Source organism: Pleurodeles waltl, chromosome 2_1 (genome assembly GCF_031143425.1).
Source record: "Pleurodeles waltl isolate 20211129_DDA chromosome 2_1, aPleWal1.hap1.20221129, whole genome shotgun sequence".
Lineage (NCBI taxonomy): Eukaryota > Metazoa > Chordata > Amphibia > Caudata > Salamandridae > Pleurodeles > Pleurodeles waltl.
Genome location: NC_090438.1, coordinates 129,958,101 through 129,982,413, shown reverse-complemented (window position 1 = coordinate 129,982,413; position 24,313 = coordinate 129,958,101). Strand labels below are relative to the sequence as shown.

Here is a 24,313-nt window from a genome sequence, read left to right as displayed (position 1 = left end):
ACCTCATCTATTTCACATATAATACACCAGCAAAATCTACCATCAACTCTCCTTCATATTGGGCAATCTGTAGACAAGGGAACAAACTGAGCATGGAGGATATCAAACCTGCACTGCAGAAAACTCAAACCTTGAGCAAACAGCCACAGTAAAAACTTGCTATGAATGCATATGGTAGCATTTGACAAATAAATCCTACTAAAACATCAACACAATAGAAAACAGAAGGCTCCACCGATGAATGAGGAGTTTTTGGCTATTCAGTTTAGTGTCCAATAGAACTAGGGCCTCAGGACTCCACCTGATGCATCTGGAACCCAGTATGGCCTTGGGCCACAGAAACCGGATCATCATACCTGGCAATAGAAAGCAACAGTATGGCTCATCTGAGAAGTGAAAACCTAGGTTTTACTATGTAGTGCTTAAACTGATTTTCACTTGGGATAAAAGGTGGCTAATATGTAACTTTTGCTTGGGACGGGGTAGAAAGGTTGTTTCTAGAAAACATTGCCAACCCCAAGTTAAAGGAGCACAAGAAGAACATACAACTACAAACTCATATAAACCCAGGGGTGCACTGTTCAAAGGAAGTACTACTGAAACTGGTTTCAATTAAGCACTCCCTTGACAGCTGAACTACAAGCAATCACAATTGCTCTGTTTGAGAGGGAGAGGACAAAGAGAAACAACATTATTCAGGACAGAAAAACCTGCAAAAAAACAGCAGATCTTTCCCCCAGTCCTATCCTTAGGAGGGCATCTCCAGGCCTGCATCACATGAGGAATATTCAATTGAAACATCCTCCAGGCTTAGGCAAGGACACCTCACATTCAGTTATACTTAATGTCAAACGTTGTCACATCCAGGCCCTCTAAGAATACTCTTGGCACTTCAAACTGTGAAAATGGACACTTCATTTATCTGCACTCCACCCTCAGGTTGTCAGGGAAACTCACTATCACTTGACATTCCTTGGCCACATGGTCCTTTTTAATGACCATCAGAGCTCTCTGACTGACCAAGTATTAGAATTTAAGGCTGGGAAAAATAACAGGTTCTTTCTCCCATCATTGCAGTTTTCATCTCCACATCTGAATGAAGAATCCACATCCTCAAATCACTGTGCTACCTGTATCATGGACAGTTATCATTGAGTTGGACAGCAGTGGGAAAGCTCTTACCACCACTTCACTCTTTTCACGTTGTGTAGCATCGTAAATCCCAGTTACAATGTCCTTCCGAAAAGGGAACTGTGCGGGACTCCTCCTGGGACTGAATGACTACAGTGCCTGCACACTCTCAGCAGATTCCGTTAATACTTTCTGCAACGTCTGCATTTCGCCTGCTAAATACCCATACTTTTTCTCAACAGTAAATCCTCTGCCAGTCAGACCCTTCAACTTTTGATCTATGCCATGAACTGCCACCTCAGAGGTACCGGTCATCTCTGGCAGGCCAGAGAGCAAGTCTTGATCGCATGAAGCAGGGTTCATTCTCTTAATGGTAACGCCGTTTCAACTAGGGGTTCTGCTACTTGAACAATCTGAACAGGCCAGTTTACTACCTTACTTGAGTTAAAAAAAAAAATTCCTTCCCCTTTTTAGGTCTCGGCTAGAAGGGTGTATGCGATGCCTCAAAGAGACATGTCAATCTGTGGGTTTCAGCCCGCTCAAAGGCTCACCATTTGCTCACTCCATCGTCGCGCTCATATCCTTTGTTGCCCTTTGTTCATGGCATGCATGGATCATGCCTCTTCTTGTGTTTAGCCCTCCCCCGGAGCATGGACCAAGTACTTGTGTCCATTCACTGCTCCCATTATAGGAGCTACTTTATTCTTTATGTCTCTTCCAACCTGGGCTTCATTTTGAACGGCTCTCATTTTAGGAGCTACTTTTTTGTGATTGAGCACTCCACACGAGTGCTCGTATCAGAACCAGGTCATTAAAGAATCAATATGCATTCCGAAAGCTGCTGCTAGTGTACGTTTATAATGCACACACACAGTGACCCAAATTGACAAATCATTTTTTAGTACTTTGTAAAACAAAACAGGGGCACTTGCCATGTAGATATCCATTTTAACTAGCAATCTATGGAGCAAAATAGATGGTAGTCAGCGAGCCGGCCTCAGGATTTCTTAAACAACGGCCGGATATCCAACAAAAGTAAAAAGATCATCACTATTTTACCAACATTGGTCCATATATTGCAAAAAAAAACAAAAAAAAATAAAAACAAAAACAAAAGCAACATGAGCAGGAAGTGGCATTATTCCATTCGGGGATTTCAATTCAAGTTCAAGTTTTAGAGTGTGGTGGGTCCCTCTAGTGTCTGAAAATGAACTATTCCACAGAATATCCTGTCACATTCTACTTGCGTCATACAGCGCCAACCGGGTTATAGCACTTTTTAACATGACTTTCAGTCATGCTGCTATTCAACATGGCTAAAAGACATTAACAATGAAAATGCTGAGACCTAATGACTTTGCAAATGCTTGTTTTTTGCTGACATCACAGCATCTATTGATAATCTGCAAAGAGAGGGCGCAGATGGGAGTGCACCTCAACAGGGACTACCTTCTGCAGACTCTCAGCTGCAAATCTTCTCAAGTGAACTCTCTTTCTGTCTTTCGATTAGGTCGCACACAGGGCAATATCCTCAGAGAAGACAACTGTACAGGGAAGCAGGACGCCAATGGCATGGGAGTTTCACCTCGCCAGCGCTGGGTGGAAACAGAGCCTTCCTACATCACTGCTGGCCTTTCACCTACTACAAGCACCTCTAGAGAGGCTGCAGTATTGGTTTAAGCCTGTGGTAAGCCTTGAATCACAGCATCATTAGGTGCTTCTAAAATCACCCAATGCGCTCAAGCAGGGGTTGGTCGTGTTTGGTTTGCCGCCACCATTAATAGTAGACTATGCTGGAGCACCATTCACATTTAGGCTGATCAGATACTTACGGCCACAGGCAAACTCTACTTCCACTCTCTTGAATACCAAACCCCTCCTTTCGTTGGATCACTTAGTGATGCTGACAGATGCCCAGGAGTGGGCTTAGAGCAGCGGACTTGTAGCTCTATAGATCACTGCCATCTTGGAGCACGGTCAGTAGCTCCTTCAACCTCCATTTTCAACCTACTGTACAAGGTACATCTGAGAAGAAGAGGAATAAAAGAACCAGAAGGACGAACTACAACTACTGGTGAACCCTTGTCTGGAGTTCGGAGGACCACATTCTGGATTTGTATTCCTGCACTGTTGAGGACTCTGCCTCCAGGGCTAGTGACCCTGGCTCCCTGACTTTAACTCAGGACCAGTACAGGGTGAACTTGTTGGAGGCCTTGAAGGAAGAAGGAACCTCTAGACTTAAGTGGACTGGTCCTGTTAGTGAGTGCACTAAAGGCTCCTACTGGGCACACAAACACCCTGCAAGTGGTTGAAGGCATGGGTGCTTGCGGAATACAGGCTGGGTCTATCCAGAAGGACCATGGGGTGATGGAATTAGGAAGACCCCAGGTCAGGAGACTACCAGGGCTGTACATGAGTGTATGTCGGGTCCCCTACAGCCAAGGTGCTGCTTAGAAGAAGAAGGCTGTAGTGCTAGGGCATGTGGAAAGGGGCCTGGAATCCTAAGCAATACTGCTTATCAAGAGGCCAGGGAAGAAAACTCCTGTAGGCAAGGCCTGCCACCATTAGCACACAGCAGAAAACAGCACTGAAATTATCTCAAGTCTGTTGAAGATATTGTTAAATAAAAGTAGACAATCAATGTGCAGCATTTATATCTCTGCCTGGGGGTGACCTAGAGAAGGGAAGCCCGCTTCAGCTGTGAGATCCCAAGCGGGACACTCCGACTGTTTCCTGCAATTTTGGAGTTGGGATCTCCTAAGAGACCAGGAGAGCAACCATCTATTTTTAAAATCACCCCCATTTTAGAGGTGGGGATTGTTTTCTTTCTTCTGTGAGACCAAGAGTGCTTGTGCTGGTTGCCCTGTGAGGGAGGAGGGGCAGCAGCACTCTCATCCACTCACCATGCAGGGGAGGAACCCCACAGGCAGGAGGGAGGGGACAGCAGAAAAGCAAGCTCCACCACCCCTCACCTAAAGGAGCGGGTGTATCTGAAAGCTAAGAAAAGAAAAAAGTTAATATTTCTTAGGCCTGGCTGCAGTCAAAGCAAAAGCTCGGGAAAAATACTGCATCACATGAAGGAGCACCCTGTGATCCCATGGGCTTCAGCACAAATGTTAGCTTGTTTTATCTGTGGTGTCCAGCACAGATGTTGCATGGTGTTCCGAGGATGCTGCCAGGAACAGTGTCAGGCCTCCTATAAGCTGAGCCTTTGAAGTATATTAGGTTCTTTTTGTTTGGAATATCTGGAGAATGCTTGTCTCCTGCTATAAAACCTGCTGTAAAGTAAGAAATATGGTTGTGCACTGAAATTGTCACTGTTGTGAAATATTAATTTCCCCTTGCTGTTGGAATTTTGTCAGCCACTACATTTGCCTTTTGCTATCACAAAGCCAGACCTATTACACAGAAAAGTTCATTGATGGTGATATGTCCGTTTTCCATTCTCGCCTAAACTGGGTGAAAGCCAAAAGAACTGGCTTTTTGATAATAAATGGCACACTGCACAGTCCTGTATGCTTAAGAAAAACATATTTTGGTATTTTTTATTATTATGAAATGCAAAAGCTGAAAGCCTGACTTGAACACTGCAAATACCCTTGACAAACCCCTCGACAATGCCTGTAAGCCTTACTCTATGACTACATAAGCTTTCGCGATTTGCTATAGCCACGTACAGAGAGTTCTGGGGTTATAAGGCTTAGGGTCTGCTGGGGCATGAACAGTGAGAGGTGCCCCAGAACTATGTCTGGGGTTAGTAGGTTGGCTCCCTTACAGGGCCTATATGTTTTGCATCACACACACAGTTTGAGAAGCCTCTTTTGAGGGAGGGGGAGGGTTGTTGTTACAATTATTTTTTCCACTTACCAGTTTGTAAATATGTGTAATTTTGTGAGTTGTATTTGGTTAAACACTTTTCAGTGCGTGTGTGTGTGTGCGCGCGCGCGTGTGTAGTTCTGAGTTCTGCGACTGTAGCTCACAGCATCTCGTGGGTCAGCTTGGGACAGCTCTGCCTTGCTAGCCTGATTTTTAAGGCTAATAGGTGTGGTAGAATCCCAGTGTGAGTATCTGTAGTACAGGGACACCAGAGACAAAAGAACCAAGTTGATTCAGCTTGGGTCAAGTACTTCTGACTGCCCTGGGACCTCCAGACTTGGGTTTCTTACAAGACAGTTAACATAAAAATAATGAATTAGCTCCAGTAATCACAGATGGAGTTCTAGGAGACGTAGATTAATGTGCCCCAGTAGTCACTCCAGTTCCTTCAATTACATATGCTTTTTTAGGTAACATTAATTTAGAAGATAACCTATTTTAATCTTGGAAGGGATTGTGTAGATCCCCTGCATGCCATTTTCACTGAGAGCATGGAGGGGAAAGAATGAGTCCAATTAAGATCAAGGAATTACTGCAAATGTCCAGAGGGCATGAAGCAGGCAAAGGCATTCATAGGTGAAGCAATGTTCAGAAGACAGATTGTGACATATGCGAGTAACAAGGCGAAGGTCCTTTTCTATACTAGTGGGCGGAGGTTAATCTGTTCTGCCCCCAGGTTCAACATCATGAGAGTCTCACAGAAGGCAAGCTGCCAACATTAATAAACAGAAAATATGTAGGATAAAGCAGCATAACTCTGAGTGTGGGATTTTTAAGCTGATAATTGTATGACAGACAAATAAAAGATAGGGTATGAAGGAGTGTAGAGGCAAGGCGTGTGAGCACCTTGTAAATCTTTCATGCTTTTAACCCAGAAAGTAAAGGCTAAAAAGAAGGAAAATAAATTGTAATAGCAATGGCCACCACATGTGTTCTGATGGAAACAACTTAGCAACACTGAGTTTTTTTTTGCAAAAGTCTGAAAAACAACATACATTAATTTTAAAGAACATTACTTTTTGATCACAGGCTGGTGAAACCGCATAGAATTATAAAGAGCTAACTAACAATAATATTGCATCACCATAAAAAACAATGACATTTAAAACCATTACTATATTGAAACATGTGCAATCAACCTAGCAGAAAGTGTAAAGGAATGCAAATCCCATTCCTAATATGCACAAAAATGCTTCAAACGAGGTAAAACATCTAGAAAGCCATACATACACAAGTTAACAATGAGGAACAGGTCTACGAGAACAGAAGCTTCTGCCATTTCTCGGGTCAGAGAATTCTCCAGTAGCTGTGATGAGTAAACAATATAAAGTCACAGGAGTCCTTGGCCCTGTTTGTTCCTGTTTCAGCTTACTCCTCCTTGAGTTACGTTCACCTCAGGCCAATCTCCTTTGCAAACAGACTCAATGAGTGAGAAGTTTGACTAGGAACACGAAGCCCCCCAGGCCTCTGATAGCTGTAAGACTGAAATCCACGTTTCGTCAGGCGTGTGGTCTTGTCTGCTATTAATCTGACACTATGGGGGTTATTCTAACTTTGGAGGAGTGTTAATCCGTCCCAAAAGTGACGGTAAAGTGACGGATATACCACCAGCCGTATTACGAGTTCCATAGGATATAATGGACTCGTAATACGGGTGGTGGTAAATCCGTCACTTTTCCGTCACTTTTGGGACGGATTAACACCTCCTCCAAAGTTAGAATAACCCCCTATGTTCTGAATGCTGCACACTTCTCTGGCTTACAATGCTGGCACGTTTTGTGGCCATTTTGCATATTTTATGAATTTTAAAGAATATGGGATTCTTACCCTCTCTCCTTTCACACCATCTTGAACATACGTAGGTTCCCCTTTTTGACCCTTCGGACCATCACGACCCTAATGTTGGGTAAAATACAGACACACTGAGAGAAGGGCATTGCATAGTTACAAAACTGAGGTTGCAGCTAAATTGTTCCTCACATTTACTTTACAAAAGCATTTCCTCACTTTCTCTTCAAGTAGAATCATTCAATATCTTCCTTGCCTACATATATATTTAAAAACATTGGGCTACACAGTATCTACAGCACTGAAACTCGCTGTGGGATGTTACAACCATTACGATCAGTAAGACATTTCTAGGTCATGTTGTCCAGCACCACCTTCGGGTTACTAACACCAGGCAGGCTTCGGATCCAAACCACCCTTGAGCAGGCAACTGCATAAAGTAAACCAGGAAAACAAATATCTCATAGGCATGCATTTATTGGTAGTAAGAATGAGTGAACATCCCTCATACTGTGGTGTATCATATTGTGCAGCCAGAACTTAATGGTGGTAGAGATTCCCATACCCAGGACATCCCCTCTCTCTTTAGAGGCTCAACAGATAGTGCAGCGACTCTGGAGAGAAGGAGAATTTCAAATAAGCCGATTGCATGACATTGACAGGTGTTAAAGGACCTTTCAAGCACCTTGAACGGAAGCTAGTGCCTACAGGAAGCCAGTACAAGGAAGATAATGAGAAATATGTATTTATATATGTATTTTCTTTACTGTTGTTGAACATCAAGAGTCCCTAGTGTTGACCTACAGGTGCATGCTATAAACATTAATAGTAGGAAAGTGCTAGAAAGCATACATGATGTACATAATATGCATGTATGTGGATCCATGCATATACATTCTATGTTTAACCCTAACCAGGAAAAATACACCGGTGCGTAGTAGGGTATGTTTTTATTCTCTGCTCACATGAATGAGGGTAGAGCTGCAGATTTCAAGAGCAACAGAGAAAATTCTTATCAGTACCTAGAGCACCAAAGCCTTACTGTTACTTCTTAATGCATATGGTCACACGTGCACTTATGAAATATGTTTGATGATATTCTTTCCATTACATCGATGTGCCAGGAAAAGAACACCTAAACAGTAGAACCGTGAGGCACACAGATCCAAGGTTGAACCGCATCAGAACACACAAATATGTGGTTTCAGGTTTAGATAAACGGAGTAACGTTAATTAACTGGGTATATTGACTCTTAAAACAAACTAAATATTGTTCTTTAATAAGTAATGCCAAGTTACTGAACACTGAAATTAAACGCTAAAGATAATTGCTTATAGAGTAGATGTTTTGTGCTGCTTGTAACAAGAGGCTGTAAATCTCGCGAGCCCTGCAGGTAGCCGCCAAGCTCTCAGAAGCTGCCAAGAGTCATCTTCAGGGCGCTGGTTCCTTCACCCTGTAGCGCCTCTGCCTGCCGAGCTCATCACCGGAGGCATGTGCCGCATACCTGTGCCAGGTAACAGGAGGTGCTACAGTGAATTTAAGGTGCACCAGGGGGAGAGCTGACCTGTAATTGTGCTGTCATGGCGCTGGGACACTGACAGGCACCAATTTACAAAACCCTCTCTGAGGAATGTTTCTTCCTACTCAGACACTGGAGGTGCCATTCACAAGCAGGAGGCAGTGCGGTGCTCATGTGTGGAGATATTGCTAATTCTTTGCTGTGCTGCTTCAGCTACTTCCATCTTTTTCCACAATGCGGTGAACATTTCCATGTCAGCAGGAAGAGCTTTAGTTGCAAGCATGTTCAACGACCTCTTCCTTGCAGAAGTTACAATCACTGAGTCTGCTGAAGCTTGTGCCCTCCTGTATACTGGTTCCTGATCTGAAGTTTGTTGCTACTCTGGGGGGGACAGATTTAACAGCAAATCTTGAAAACTCATCTACATGATGTTACCAACAGGGAGCAGAAGAACGCATTGCCCTTTGCACTTAACTGGATGGTAAGAGGATACCTGCTCTGGTGGTGAAGAGTGCACAAGGTAGGATGCGTGTTGGTCCTTAGGGGAGTCTGTCTGAAGCTCTTCCAAGAGTCTCTCTTCCTCATTTGCTTCACGCTGTGATTTCACATTGTCTTAAGTGGGACCGTCATAGGCAAGGCCAATCTTTCAGCGTGGTGTGGTGACTGAGTATGTACAGAATGATGACACTACGAGAAGTCAGGCTCCAAACTTTGTCTCTTTTTGAGGAGGCAACTGTAGGATAATATGAGAGCTAGAAGTGGTGTCAAATACAGGGGCGACTGGCACGTAGGCAGAGTGGAGGGGCGGGCAAATGTGGTGTTGGTGCCTGCATGCATGCAAGGTGAGTGGTGTATGTAAATAAAAAGAAAAAACAACTTGCTTGCTACACGACGTCCGATATCCTCTTCACTCCGGTCTTCTCTCAGGCAATCCTTGTGCTGCTTTCATGAAAGAAGTGTCAGGTTTGGTGGGAACTGCCTCTCTCAACACTCTTAGGAGCACTGGAGGCCTGTGCTTTCTCTAACCCAAATGTCTTACGACAGCTAGGTTAGAGAAGTTTAAAGTGCGCATGTCGGCTGGCCGTCGCAAGACAGACAGCCATAAAGACATGCGCACCATTACACTGTGCAAAGATCACTGCTGCCACTCAGCAGCAGTAGTCCTGCTCAGTCCTGAAACTTGGTTTAAGACGGGAGGATAGAAAATAAAATGGTAATAAATGAACTTTTATTACCATTTTATTCTTCAACCCTGGGGGTTGTTTTAGGTAGAGAGGCGACATTCCTCTGCCCCAAAGGAGGAATTGACGCTGGTCAAATATGGCCAATGCTGACTGGCTATGAAATCTTTTCATTGTCAAAATAGTTTAATATTTTTTAGACCTTGAAGCTTGAACTCTTGAAGATTTTTCGGCATGAAATCCACTTTCTGTTCAGGTTAGAGCCTCCTGGAACTACATTCCTTACTTCTCTTGAGCATCAAGTTGATTTTACTAGTTCAGTTCTAGTGCTTTAATACTTGCCTGTTTGCTCTGTTTTTTCTGTCTCCAGACTTTATGAAGATTTATGGTTCAGCTGGAAATCAAACAGTTTATGTTCAGAACTGATCCTTGTGGGTCACCAACATGCAACGCTTGATCTGATTCCTCACTGGAATCACTGAATTGCTCAGCCTGGGATATTTTCCATACATTTATGGTCTGAAGTTTCATTTTCAAAGTCAAAGCTAAGTTCTGTGATGCTGGGTCAGAATCTTAGCATCACCTGCCCCTATGTAGTGGTATAAAAGATCCACCATGTTTCTTTTTGAGGTTTTAGGGTTTCACACTAAAAGAATGCACATACCAGTCACTGAGCATCATTGTAATCTTCTGCCCAGACGTGGGTCACGTGATCACTGCACTACTGGATTCAAGCTACTCTGGCCAGTTACCCTGAAACCGGTCCCAGGATGCTTGCTTCCAGTCCAGGAAAAACCTGGCTTGGCAGTTCGGGCGGGCTTGACTGTTCTCAGGGGGTACAGGGTCAAGACTGATTTGCACATGGCGAGTTTAGGAAAGTACCCTATTTCTTGGCATGGTTACCCCCATTTTCTGCCTGTTGTCAGTGTGTTTGACTGTGTCTACTGGGATCCTACAAACCAGGACTCCAGTAGTTTTGCTCTCTCCTATAAACTGTATCTTTTACTTCCCACAATTGGCATACTGGTCCCCCCATGTAAGTCCCTAGTATATGGTACCTAGGTACCCAGGGCACAGGCGTTCCAGGGGATCCCTATGGGCTGTAGCAGTTATTCTGCCACCCATAAGGAGCCCATGCAAAGGGTTCTGCAGGCCTGCCAATGCAGCCTGCGTGAAACAGGTGCATGCACACGTTTCCACTACAGGTTGCTGCACCAGATCACTGTAAGTCACCCCTATGGTAGGCCCTCTCAGCCCAAAGGGCAGGGTGCAGGTACCTGTGTGTGAGGGCACCCCTGCATTAGCAGAGGCGCCCCCACAAACTCCAGATCCATTTTCCTGGACTTTGTGAGTGTGGGGATGCCATTTTACGAGTGTACTGGACATAGGTCACTACCGATGTCCAGCTACATAATGGGAACTCCGAACCTGGACATGTTTGGTATCAAAATCATACCCCAATACTGTTGCAAGTATGAGTCCATGCACTCTGGGGGCTCCTTAGAGGACCCCCCGCATTGCAACCACCAGTCGTATAGGGTTTTCCAGGTAGCCCAGCTGCTGTCACCCCTCATCTGATCAAGCCCAGGAAGGCAGAACAAAGGATTTCCTTTGGGAGAGGGAGGTAACACCCTCTCCCTTTGGAAATAGGTGTAATTGCTTGGGAGGGGTAGCTTCACCAAGCCACTGGTTTGCTTTGAAGGGCTTATTTGGTGCCCTCCGTGCATAAAACAGTCCACACCGGTTCCTGGACCCCCAGTCCCTGCACTGGTGCCAAACTGGACAATGGAAAGGGGAGTGTCCATCATCACCCCAAGGATGGTGCTCAGAGCTTCTCCAGAGGGTCCCTGGGTCCTGCCAGCTTGTTTCCAAGGTTGGCAGGGAACTCTGGGAACATCTGAGTGGTCAGGCCAGCGGGTGATGTCAGAGCCCCCTCCTGATAGGAGCTTACCTGGTTAGGTGACCAATCGCCCTTTCAGGGCTATTTAGGGTCTCTCTCTTGGGTGGGTCCTCAGATTCGGCTTGCAATATTCCAGCAGGATTCCTTTGCAACCTCCACTTTGACTTCTGGCCACTAGACCTGTGACTGGACCCTCAAGGAACCAACAACGACGCAACTTCCACTTGGACTTCTGGCCACTGGAACTGAAACTGGACCCTCCAGGAACCGACAACGCTGCAATCCACGAAGAAGACTCTTCTGCAACTTTGTTTCCATGACTCATGCAAGCTTTGCAACATTTCCCTGGCCGTTCATCCTCAGAAGACAGCAACTCTTCAGCCTGCACAAGAAGAAGAAGTCACTCCCCTGCAACCGCAGGCACCTACAGAAGTGACGATCGGGTATATGGATCTCCCCTCATCTTGAGCGCCGTGGATCCTGCATCACAGGTGGTGGTCCGGAGTAGTCCTCTTGGTCCTCTCTGACAGCTGTCCAACTTGGACTTGGTGGAGGTAAGCCTTTGCCTTCCCCCGTAGGACAGTACTCCTTGCACTGCGTCTTTTGCAGCTGCCAAGGCTTGCTGGCATCTCCTCCAAGGGACCTTCAGGAAAAGTGCAGCTCCAGCCCCCAGCACTCCTTCCTGCAAAGCACAGCCTCCTGCCTGGTTCTCCAGCGGCGTGGGATCCTCTTTTGTAGTGCTGCGTGGTCCTCTTCTCCGACTCCTGCGTCCCCGTTCTGTGGGTCTCCTGCAGGTGCTGCCTCTGCTCCTGTGGGCTCTCTGCCACGCTGAGGGTCCCCTGTGACTCCCCCTCCTGGGTTGAGTCCTCCTAGGCCTTGCTGGTCCCCTGCAGCATCGTTTTTCCACTAACAGCAAGTGTGCCTTTGCCAAGGCTTGTTGGTGTAATTCCTACACCATCTGTCTGCAATCTTCACTCCAGCATGGGACATCTTCTGCATTCATCAGGAACACTTTTCCGGCTCTAGGGCTGCAGTGCTGACTTGTTCTTCGTCACCGTCGACCAACTCCTTCAAGTACAGCTGGGTGGGTAGTAGTTCCTACTCCTCCTGGACTCCACTGTTATTCTTGGACTGGTTCCCTATCTCCACAGGTCTTCTTTCATTCAGGAATCCACAGTTGGTTTTCTTGCAGTCTTCTCTGGGTGTCTTCTTTTTCTTCTTCTCCTCCTTTTGGGTGGTTTGGGAAAATGCCAGTGATTTACTCTTGCTTTCCTGGTCGCTGGGGGGTACTGTGTTACCTACAACTGTGGTTTTCTAGTACTCCCAGCTCCCCTCTACACATTCCACTTACCTAGGTGGCGGTCCTGTGTTCGCATTCCATTCTTTTCGTATATGGTTAGGCTCCAACTAAGGTCACTATAGGTTATTGCTATTTGCACTGTTTTCTAACCTTTTCTATGCCTATTTCTGATTGCTAGTGTATTTATTTAGTGTATTACTTACCTCCTATTGGAGGGTTGCCCTTCTAGTAATTTTTGTGTAATTTTGTGGTATTGTGTTCCAAAAATAAAGTACCTTTATTTTTGTACAACTGAATGTTTTCTTTCATGTGTGTAAGTGCTGTGTGACTACATTGGTTTTGCATGAGCTTTGCATGTGTCCTAGATTAGCCTTGGCTGCTCATCCACAGCTACCTCTAGACAGCCTGGCTTCTAGACACTGCCTACACTTCACTAAGAGGGAATACCTGGACCTGGTATAAGGTGTAAGTACCTTGGGTACCCAGCACACACACCAGGCCAGCTTTCTTCAGTGAGGTCCAAACTGGAATAGCATGGTGGGCAAAAAAACAATGGATTAAACCCAGATCTTTGTGACTGGGCGTGAGGGTTTGCATTGTTCAGCATTCTGTCAATCATCGGTTCTTTTTACCTTTAGAAAGTAGGAATTTCTCTGTGCTTATAACTCTGGTGCTTTACAGCATGGCTCCAATCCACATCTAGGGCAGGGCAACAGCTCCACTTTGAGCACACTTCCCAGACAGCCATCCATTGGGGGCGTGGTTAGGTGTGACAGGCTTACGTCTGTATTCATCTATATACTGATGGCCCTCCTGGGCTGGGAGGGGAGGGGAGGCGGGGTTCATTTTACACTTGAATAGGCTGTGTCCTGCACTCACACAAAGGGCTTGTTTACACCTTACTGGTGTCTGGAGCCAGAGTAGGGGTGAATCGAAATTCTTGGAACTGGTCAGATATGGCAGGAACCGTCTTTCACCTTATAGAAGCTGGGCATCAGGCCCTTCGGCCCTGATTTGGAGAGCACTTTTAGAACTGAGACGGAATTGCTGTCAGAAGGACTGCTGAGTTGCACACAGGACTCCTCAGGACTGCTTTCCTGTTGGTTGCCCTGCTACCAGCTGCTCCCGGACTGTGGCCCAAATAGGCACTACTGTGCTGCCAGGAGGGCACTACCATTTGGACTTCCTGCTTTGTTGAGGTGGAACTGCCCCTTTGCATCTAGTCCTATGTGCTGGCCTGCTGCTTGCCTGAGACTCGTGCCCCTGTGCTCCGCAGGGGCTTGTTTGCTTGCCCCCCTTGGTTTTTGCAAACTTAAGGCAGAAAACAACTTTATTGGCAACATCAAGCTACTGTGCCTGCTCTCTTCATAAAGCCCGTGTGTGCACCACTGCTTGGATTGCAACAAGTACCACAACCTCCGCAGAGCTCCACCCATGTAGTCACGTCTGCCTGGGACGGATGGTTGTGTTGAGTGGCAGCACTATCGCCTCCACAGCATGCCACTGAAAACTGCTGTGCTGCCTGAAGAACCGGGCAGACCAGCATTGCCATGTCCACCCTCTCTCCTCTGCAAGGTGGCACCGTGCAGCACTGCGAGAGGTATTGTTGCCACCCCTGGAAAACCACGGTGACAAGGGGACTGGCAAGAAGGGATCACCACGGCCACCCCTCTCTTGAGAACCAAGATAACGGGGGACCGGCGGGAAGAGATCACCATGGCGACCTCTCTCTCAAGAGCCAAAGGGACGCATGGACTGGTGAGAAGAAATCACCACGGCTGCACCTCTCTCCTGTTCGGGGCAGTACTGTGGCTGTACTGCACGTCATGGGCAGCATCCCTTACACTTACACTGAGTGTCAGCTGCTGCCGCGAGCCGCAACATCTGGAGTAAGGAGTATTGATTCCCCTACAACTCTCTGGCCACTGAGAACTGGCTGTCAATCCCCTCTGGGAATCGTTGGGATTCCCCAGAGGTATTGCACCAATTCTAATAGGAACACAGGTACTTCTGGGACCTCTGATTAACCAGTGCAGCTACCACAATACTGTAAAGGACCTAATAGAAGCACAGTCAATTCAGAGACCCATATTTACACCACACATTGCTAACACTTTGACCTCATACATATCAGAAAAAAGAATTACTGCATTCTTACGGTTTGACTTCACTGTGCTTCACAGGCATATCAGAAAAGTGATAGCTGCATTTCTAATGTCATGGTCTTAGAGTGTGCAACGTACCTAGCCTAAAAAGCACTGCTTGGTGACTTTTCATTGGATACGGATGTCTTACGACCCACTTATGGTATTGCAATTTTTAATCTTGTTTTGATCAGGACAACGAGTACTACCACGCTGTTTACACATTATGCACAATATTACTAGATTGATGAGCTCTGGTAGCTCAAAGGTGTTCTTTCATAACCAGCATCCTGTGTGCTGTTCTTTTTGGTATAATATGCAAAATAATGTTTTATTTGATGATGGTTGGCAGTAGTTTTCTGGTTGCACCCATTATTATATTTTTGACAGTTGCAAAGTAGACACTGATTTGTGTTGTATTGGTCTAAAGTCGTAGGTATAATATACTTTATATTTTTATACAATATTGTGTGGAGTCTCTTTTGTGGTGTATTTATTGTGTCACTCGTGTGAGTGTGTTGCGCAAACGCTTTACACATAACCTCTGGGGATAAGCCTGACTGCTCTGGGTCAAGCTACCACGGGGGTGAGTACAGGTTATCTTTGGTGTGTAACTGACTCGACCTGACTAGAGTGGTGATTTCTGCCTGTATGAGGTGCATACCCTTGCCAACCAGAACCCCCATTTCTAACACATACCTTTCAGAGCTGTGGAACACATATCTGTACCAGCAGATTCATACATTTCAGATCTGCGCAACACTTATCTGTATTAGCAGATCCATGCCTTTCAGAGTGGTGCAAACATATCTGTGACAGCAGATGCATACCTTTCAGAGCTGTGCAACACAAATCTGTAACAGTATCTGCATAACTTTCCAAGCTGTGCAAGTTATACCTCTTCTGGCTGATGCATATCTTTCCAAACTTTGCAACAAATACCCGTGTTAGCAGACACATAACTTTCAGAGCTGTTCAACATATACCTCTCCTGGCTGATGCATACCATTCCAAGCTTTTTTCCCCACAAACATTTTGTATCAGAAGACACATACCTTTTCGAGCTGTGCAACACATACCTCTACCAGCAGACACATATGCTTCCGAGCTGTGTGACACATACCTCTACCAACAGATGCATGCCTTTCCGATCTTTGCAACAAATACACGTGTCATCAGATGCACAACTTTTAAGGCAGGTCACAAACATGCAAATGACCATGGGAAATGACCCAGTTCACATTAATACGATATATTTCTATTCCTTATCTCCCTTCCAAGCAGTGCAACACATACCAGTAGGTACAAACCTTTAAGAGCTGTGCAACAAATACCTGTTTCAGCAGAAGCATACAATTTAAGAATAGGCAGCACATACCTCTACCAGCAGATGCATGGCTTTCAGAGCTGTGCAACACATACCTCTACTGACAGATGCATGCCTTTCCAAGCTGTGCAACAAATACCTGTGTCAAAAGACACATATCGTTCAGAACTGTTCAATATAAACCTCTGGCAACAGATACATACCTTTCCGAGCTGTGCAACAAATACCTGTATTAGCAGACGCATATATTTGAAGGCAAGTCACATGTTAAATGCCCCTACTGACGTTAATATACAATACACTGGTATGCCTTATTGCCTCTATTATTCTGTATAGTTGAGCTAAACACTTGTAACTGATCCAGCACTAGAGTCTATATAATCACAAGAAAAAACAAATCAACATACATATGAACCAGGTATCCCAGGGTATCCTTCTGAGCCAGGCAGTCCGTCCTCGCCGATGGTGCCATTACAGCCATCAAGGCCAGGGAGGCCTCTCACGCCAGGCTGGCCTGAATGCCCCTGTTTGTACAAAGAAAAGATACATATTGAGAAGAAACCACATCGTTTTTGGAGAACTTGTAATCAGAAGTTTCAGCGCTCAATTTTGGTTTCCAATTAACCTACTAAACTGACCTCTGCGTACAACTCTGACACATTTTCGCCATCCACTGCTGAGAATGTAGTCATTCCAGCTACATTTTAAAACATGCTGACATTGACATAGATGTCCCTTGTCATTTGTCTAAGATTTTGTGACACGTTTGCTGTGTTGCATTTAAGAGAATAGGTTTTCAAAATAAGAATGTCAAGAGACACTAGAGAAATAGTTTATAATCATCACAATTTGCTCAAAATAAGTTAAGAAGGTGTCAATACCATTGCAGTAGAAGGTCTTTCCCACTATGTAGTCCTTGTAGATTAAATGTGTTGTTCCACACCAAGTACCCACGGAATGTTGGCACCAAGTGTTCCCAAGGCAAAGCAGTAGAGATTTTACTAATTTACTCTCAGCACAGGAGCCTGAAAGCATGTGGGTGATTATCATTTTCTCTCACACTTTGGTGGACTGTTAAGTGTCAAACACTGAAATTGCTTTGGATGTTCAGATAACGTCTGATAACACGGACTCATTAATATTTGTTGACACAGAAACTAGACTATGAGTGACTGTGAGCAGGGCGGCCTGTGTTGCTTACAGGTGACTTTATGTTCCGTACATGGCTGCTTGTTCCCTTGCCGTGTAGACACTGACACGTTGCAGCAGACAGAGAGCTGTTGGCACAAAAAAGCCAGGCCTGACTGTTGGAGTCACACGCAACCACATGGAGCCAAATTGGCAATATGGGGTCGGTAACTTCAACCATTTCCTACTAAACCTCTCATAATATTTCTTAGGACACCTGGTACATCTGCTGTGTTCGTGTGAGAAAACTGGGCCATGCTCCCTGGTCCAGTGGCACTCTAGGTGAGAGTGACTGAAACACACTTGTGGCTTAGAGCAGAGATGAAGAGTATAATGACAGCAGCATTGTGCTCTGAAAGGAATGTAGTTGCCCCTCTAATAGTAGTAAAAAGTAAACTTACAACCTCAGAAAAGGGGCTTAAGACAAGACCTGGCTCAGGTAGAAGAATGATGCCGTGATAAGAACTGTGGGGGTCATTCTGACCCTGGCGGTCATGGACCGCCAGGGCCAACGACCGCGGAAGCACCGCCAACAGGCTGGCGGTGCTTCCGGGGGCATTCTGACCGCGGTGGTAAAGCCGTGGTCAGAAAAGGGAAGCCGGCGGTTTCCCGCCGGCTTCCCGCTGCCTCAGGGAATCCTCCACGGCGGCGCTGCAAGCAGCGCCGCCATGGGGATTCCGACCCCCTTCCCGCCAGCCTGGTTCTGGCGGTTTTCACCGCCAGAACCTGGCTGGTGGGAACGGGTGTCGTGGGGCCCCTGGGGGCCCCTGCAGTGCCCATGCCACTGGCATGGGCACTGCAGGGGCCCCCTAACAGGGCCCCACATAGATTTTCAGTGTCTGCGTGGAAGACACTGAAAATCGCAACGGGTGCAACTGCACCCGTCGCACCCCTTCCACTCCGCCAGCTCCATTCGGAGCCGGCATCCTCGTGGAAGGGGGTTTCCCGCTGGGCGGGCGGGTGGCCTTCTAGCGGTCGCCCGCCAGCCCAGCGGGAAACTCAGAATGACCGCCGCGGTCTTTTGACCGCGGTACGGTCTTCTGGCGGTTCCCGCCAGGCCGGCGGCATCCGCCGCCGGCGGGGGTCAGAATGACCCCCTGTATCCTCAATGGAAGAGAGTTGCTGAGGACCCCAGGGACACTCCAAGCTCCTAACTCTGTCACAGCCCTGCAATTCACTACCCTGCACCAGGATGAGTGCAAATGGGGCTGTGGTGTGGATCTATGCTATCTCTTCCGATGTTACCTTGCCGACTACTACCTCACCTCTTTGCATCCACTTGTCATTACCTTAACAGTATCTACATTACAATAAGTGTATAATTTTTTCATACCATTACTTTGTTACCAAAAGTACCTCATCTAGGTTTTCTGTCTTTAACCGCAGCCTAAATGTTACCTTAACACCCCAGCCTAACCATATACCTGTCTGTCTGTTACCTTTCAACCTTACCCTCACCTTAAATTTATATTTTACCGCAACCACAAACCAATCATTTATTTTACCACCAATCCCAAATAATTCCTTCACCCATACCCCAACTCCAAACCTGCACCTTCTGTTTGTATTACACTATTCGTTGGCTATGCTTATGGTTATCCTTTACCCTTACCCTAAATATTTCTCTTATCTGACCCTTAACCTATCCCTTCCCGCAGCACTAAGATCAACCCAAAAGCTTTTCTTTAACCTCTCCTAGCTGATACCTGCCCTTACTCTTATCCCTTAGCCTTACCCTAGACCTTAAACGTATCTCTTACTCTGACCATGGACCAATCCTTTAGCATCAATCCCAAACCTTCCCCACATCCTCTGAGAATCAAGCCTTCACTTAGACTACAGTAACCAATGCTTATTGGTACCCTATATCCTTACTCTATAACTTTCTATTACTCTGACCCTTAACCTATTGCTTAACCTTGCGCAAACCTAAACTTTTTCTTTACTATTACCGTAACCCATACTTATTCCTTACTGTTAATCTACACCCTTACTACAATCCGAGACAAGTCTTTTACATGAGTCTACACCTATCCCTTATCTGTACCTTAACTTTAAACCTCAAGCCTTACTCTACTCTTCATGCTATCAGGAAGGGAATCATATGTTTCTTTTTCCCTAAGCCTGAACGTAACCCCGCTCCTTATGATGACTAGAGCTAAACATCACTCACTCTAACCTTTAACCTCACTCTACTACTAAAGGTATCGCTTGGCTCTAGGTACCCACATTTTATTCCAGTTGAGGGAATGGTTTGACAAAGTGGCTGAGGTAATGTGTACTATGTGCCGTGCACTGCAGGACTGTGCAGTGACAGGACACCAACCATTTGATCTGGTTCCATACCTCTGGGGGATGGATATCCTATAGCACTTATTGAAACTTTCCATACGCGTTCATATCATCCACTATGTCCTTAAGCATTTAACCTTTAAACACCTAAGTCCAAGCCTTCTAAAGCCAGACCGACAAGGGGAAAGTATACAAAATGACTAAACAGGAAAGGTGTAAAGGGCAGTGATCAAAAGTCCTCTCCCTCTGCCCCGGGTTTGGTCAGGCTTGCACTGGCAACGTTGGAAAATATTCTTAATGAGCAGTTTTCCTTTGTGTCTCGATCAAATCCTTTTCATGCTGTTTTACTCTGTTTTAATGAAAGCTACAAAATGCAAGTTTTTACATAAATAACAAACCACAGTGTTCCATCGTGTTCACTCTGTCCTCGCTTTATTCAAGGACTCTGTTCTCATTTCATTTTATGAAGGAAGCTCAGTTATCTCTCCTGGGATGGACCTGTAGCTGACATCTAACAAGGCCTGTTCAGTGGCCAGGGCCAAGTGTTTAATGAAACAAAACAGAGAGCAGGCTACAGGGGGTTGGCTGGCAACTTCAGTTTCAAAACTAGGGTGACTCTCTCAGTGCTCAACCGGTACACCACTTTTACATGTCACACCAAGACAAAGGGCACACAAACACTCATGCGCCAGGTCTTGCAGTAGCATTATAAGCTCAAGAAGTAGACTGATGCAAAGTAAGAGCCATAACCACTCTGTCTACCCTATGACTGTAAATATTTATTTCACTAGTTTAAATCCAAGACTTCTAACCTAAACCTATCATGCTCTTGGTAGACTAAATACGGCTGAGTAACACTGAAAACATCTAACATTAAAGGTCAGGATTGGCAGCCATTCTAAGTACCACTGAGACAGAGGAAACTCTGACAAATATCTGAAATGACACTAGAAGGCCATCTGGCCATCTCAGCCAGGTTCACGGGCCTCTATAACTTTGAATTTATCTGCAGTTCATCTTTTGAACTCTGGGAATGTTTATGTCAAGGACCTAATCTGGGAACAAAATTGATTTCTACCTATTGGAATTGTAGACACAATTTAACAATTGCAGTGACATCAGCGAGTGAGATGGCTACAGCTGCCTCTCTTCTGACATGTCGAATGTTACTGAGGAAAGCATATTTCAGTTTAGCAGTTACTTCCACAACCATGGTACTTTTGGAACAGTTGGATAAACTGAGATGATGCAGGACTGTAACTTGCAGAAGACCCTCGGTTGTTAAGCAAAGCCAAGGGCTGGAGCTGTGCCCCACGTGGAATGGCATCTTCTGGTAATCTTAGGAAAATTGGAAGGAGTATTGTGTGAGAGGTGAAGATCAGCAAATGGGGAAGAAGGAGCAGGCGCAGGTAAAAAAGGAAAGAACTTCCTCAGCGATGTCAAGCTGCAGCAGTCATCATCGGCAATAGACATCAGTCTGATTTCAGCTGAACATTAAAGCGTTGAAATGGACAAACATAGGGCTCAAGTTATTCTGTGACTTGGGGCCTGATTACAACTTTGGAGGAGGTCTTAATCCGTCCCAAAAGTGATGGTAAAGTGACGGATATACCACCAGCCGTATTACGAGTCCATTATATCCTATGGAACTCGTAATACGGCTGGTGGTATATCCGTCACATTTGGGACAGATTAACACCTCCTCCAAAGTTGTAATCAGGCCCATGGGGCCTGATTTGGAGTTTGACGACGGGGTTACTTCGTCACAAACGTAAGGGCTATCCCGTTCGCTGTTTTACGATCCCATTACAGCCAATGGAGATCGTAATACAGTGGACGGGTTATCCGTCACATTTGTGACAGAGTAACCAGTCTGCCAAATTCTAAATTAGGACCAAGCCTCCATAGCTTTAAAAGGGCGACATGTCTTAACAGGTCAATCGTCTGAGGGAAAAATCTCAAGTCAAAAAGCCTGGGACTCCAAAATCAATAGTCAAAAGCCTCTGTGGAAAGTACAAAAAGTAGCTATTAAAACAACTTTGATCATGGATACCAAATAAAGGGTTCAGTTATGCAATATCCTAAATCTGAGTAAACCGGTCTACATGAACTACAGACAAGAGATTTACCACCAAATGGAAACACTGGGCTTCCACACACTCGTCTGTGGACTCAAGGTACAGACTCAGAAGCAAGTGAGCATCTAGGCAAATATGCAGAACTCGCCTTGAGCACATCCTTTTTAGGATTGGGGATAAGCACAACTCTGTCTGTTTTTTCACTGACACTCGGTCCCACATCTACAAGGGACCCATGTAAAGCCGCCCCCTGACCTCTGCAAGACACTGTATTACTTTTCCTATGTAAACACGAGGGCAAGCTGTAAACATCCCATAGCCGCCTCACTTCTGGAATGTAATGCGAAGCAGCGCTGGCTTACACAGAGGCAGGTGTCAGCTATATAAACCATGTATGGACACATATGTATATATTTCACATATATTCAAATATTTACACCCATAGCAACCTACGTACCGGAATGCCATTAATGCCTTGAAATCCCGGAACTCCCATTGGCCCCTACAAAGAGAAGAAACAAGAATAGTCAGCGTTCTGGTGCATCATTTTGTCATTTCTGTTGTTAAAAATGGTCTTCGGTTGAGGTGATTAAATTAATTCTGAAGACTCAAAGTACAAGAGTGAACACCCAAAGGAATGGTTAGAGCTGCAGGAAGTTATGTCTTCGTATTAATCGATAAACACAGCTGGTCTTCTAATTGAGTGGGATACAGCTCACATCAGCCGGAGCAGCTGCAGGTCTCAGGCTTGGTCAGCAGTACTGTTGCCATCACCCAGCACGTCAGGAGGTACAATCCAGCCTGTCATGGATTTCTGGACAACAGCACTTTGGCTTTTTATGTGTGGTTTCATGGTGTAGGTATGGACCTACAAGTCCCATCATGCATAAACAAGTCTGGCTAAGGATGATCCCTATAACTTGAGGACATATAACATTTGTGTTTTTAAGGCTTGTCCATCCTCGGCCTTAATGGTCCTTGCATGCATCCTGGTCACCTTCGAAATAACTTCTCACACAGGATGTGTGACTTCTCTGGGGTGTTGTTGTGTTTGTCTCTCACTAGTATCCAACCTGAACAGATGCCTGTTGCATGTCTGCACTCACTCTTCACTTCGGTTTGGCTGCTTCGGAAAGAATGTCTCATTACTAGTCTCGTTAGTCTGTGCCTTTCGATGTATTCAATGCTCTGTGCAAAAACAATTGGTGCATCACTCTTAATGTACCAGCTCTCTTGTTGATCACGGGAAACTCCATCATCTCCACCATCTTAAGTCCTTTCATGCAGCTGCATGCAAAGCTGTGCAGGAGTACCTTCTAACAAGCCTTGCAGAATAGGGTTGTCCTGCACAACGATCAGTCCAGACAGGCTCCATTACCACCATCCTGTCTCATTTCATGGGGCTGCACAGTAAAGCCATGCAGGATCGCTCTCTAACCAGCCTTATAGGGGAGCGTTTCCCTTCACAACAATGCATAGAGACTTATCACAAGAGCTTTGGCAACAACTCTTTATTTTTACCTATAACAGCACGATAAAGTTGTCCTTTATATCATACCACAAAGTAATTTAGAAGGGGATACTGCAAGCAAACTGAGTGCCTCTCTATTGTCAAATAACATGTGCCTGTCATACCGTGCCGCTTGTAGGTCAGTTTCTCAGTTGAAAAAATTAAATGGTTACCCACAATCCAAAAACACTGGGTGTATTGTGAAAGCACTATGTGACAGCCCCAAATCGGATACGCCAGCGGTCAGCCAGTAGTGTAGTGCTCCCATCAGTAGTAGAGCAGATCATGGTACTCACCTTGTCTCCTTTGGGTCCTGATGCTCCAGGAGAACCAGGTGTCCCCCGTTCACCCTTGGGTCCGGCCACACCTTCAGGCCCAGTAAATCCTGGAGGGCCCATGGGCCCTTGAGGTCCAAGTGGTCCTGGTCGACCCTAAAACAAGGCACACAACAGACAAATAAGGACATAATTTCAAACATCTTACTGACAAAAGAATTTGCAAATCTCTTACGCAAAATCATTTTTGGACTCATTCCAGTTACATTTACTTGAGCGAACCACTCAATTTCCTTCTAGAATTTATTTTGTCTTTGAATTATTTACCAACCATCTTTTCACATATTTTATTTAATGCATCATTTACTGTGTGGGAGTGATTTCACCATTTGATCAGCTCCCTCACCCCCAATTCTTAATACAACTAATGCCTATTTACTTCCTGCCAAACTTCTGTGGATATCTTCATGCCAACACTGGAGAATAGTGTACGGATATCCCTACCCTCCTTCCAAGTGCAATGTTTAGTGGGAGGATCTAGTGAAACTCATGGAGGCAGTAATGGACTGTGCCTCGCGGACCACAGGTGACAACATGACCCACAAAAACACAGTTAATCAATTACGATGCTGCATCCCTTGAAAATAGGTATGTGGGTCTCAATAGCATCTGAAAAGGGTACGTATGTTAGTGAGTGTGTGAAAATGTATAAGTAAAATTAGAAAATAATCAACTAATAGTTAATAGGATTACATAGAAGGTGCGCATGTATCAGTTCATGAAAGGACAAAAATCAAACCACG

General features: G+C 45.4%; 1 protein-coding gene across 2 annotated transcripts in view; it reads right to left on the bottom strand.

Moving 5' to 3' along the window:
* The window catches only part of COL4A6 (collagen type IV alpha 6 chain), an 823,409-nt gene that overhangs the window by 468,137 nt on the left and 330,959 nt on the right, over nt 1–24,313 (bottom strand). For both annotated transcript variants that reach the window (XM_069211616.1, XM_069211626.1), the window contains exons 5-8: nt 23,532–23,666; nt 22,183–22,227; nt 16,575–16,691; nt 6,835–6,903 (exon numbers count right to left, since the gene is read on the bottom strand). In XM_069211616.1, coding sequence (XP_069067717.1) covers nt 6,835–6,903; nt 16,575–16,691; nt 22,183–22,227; nt 23,532–23,666 — 366 coding nt within the window. The remainder of the gene's footprint in view (nt 1–6,834; nt 6,904–16,574; nt 16,692–22,182; nt 22,228–23,531; nt 23,667–24,313) is intronic.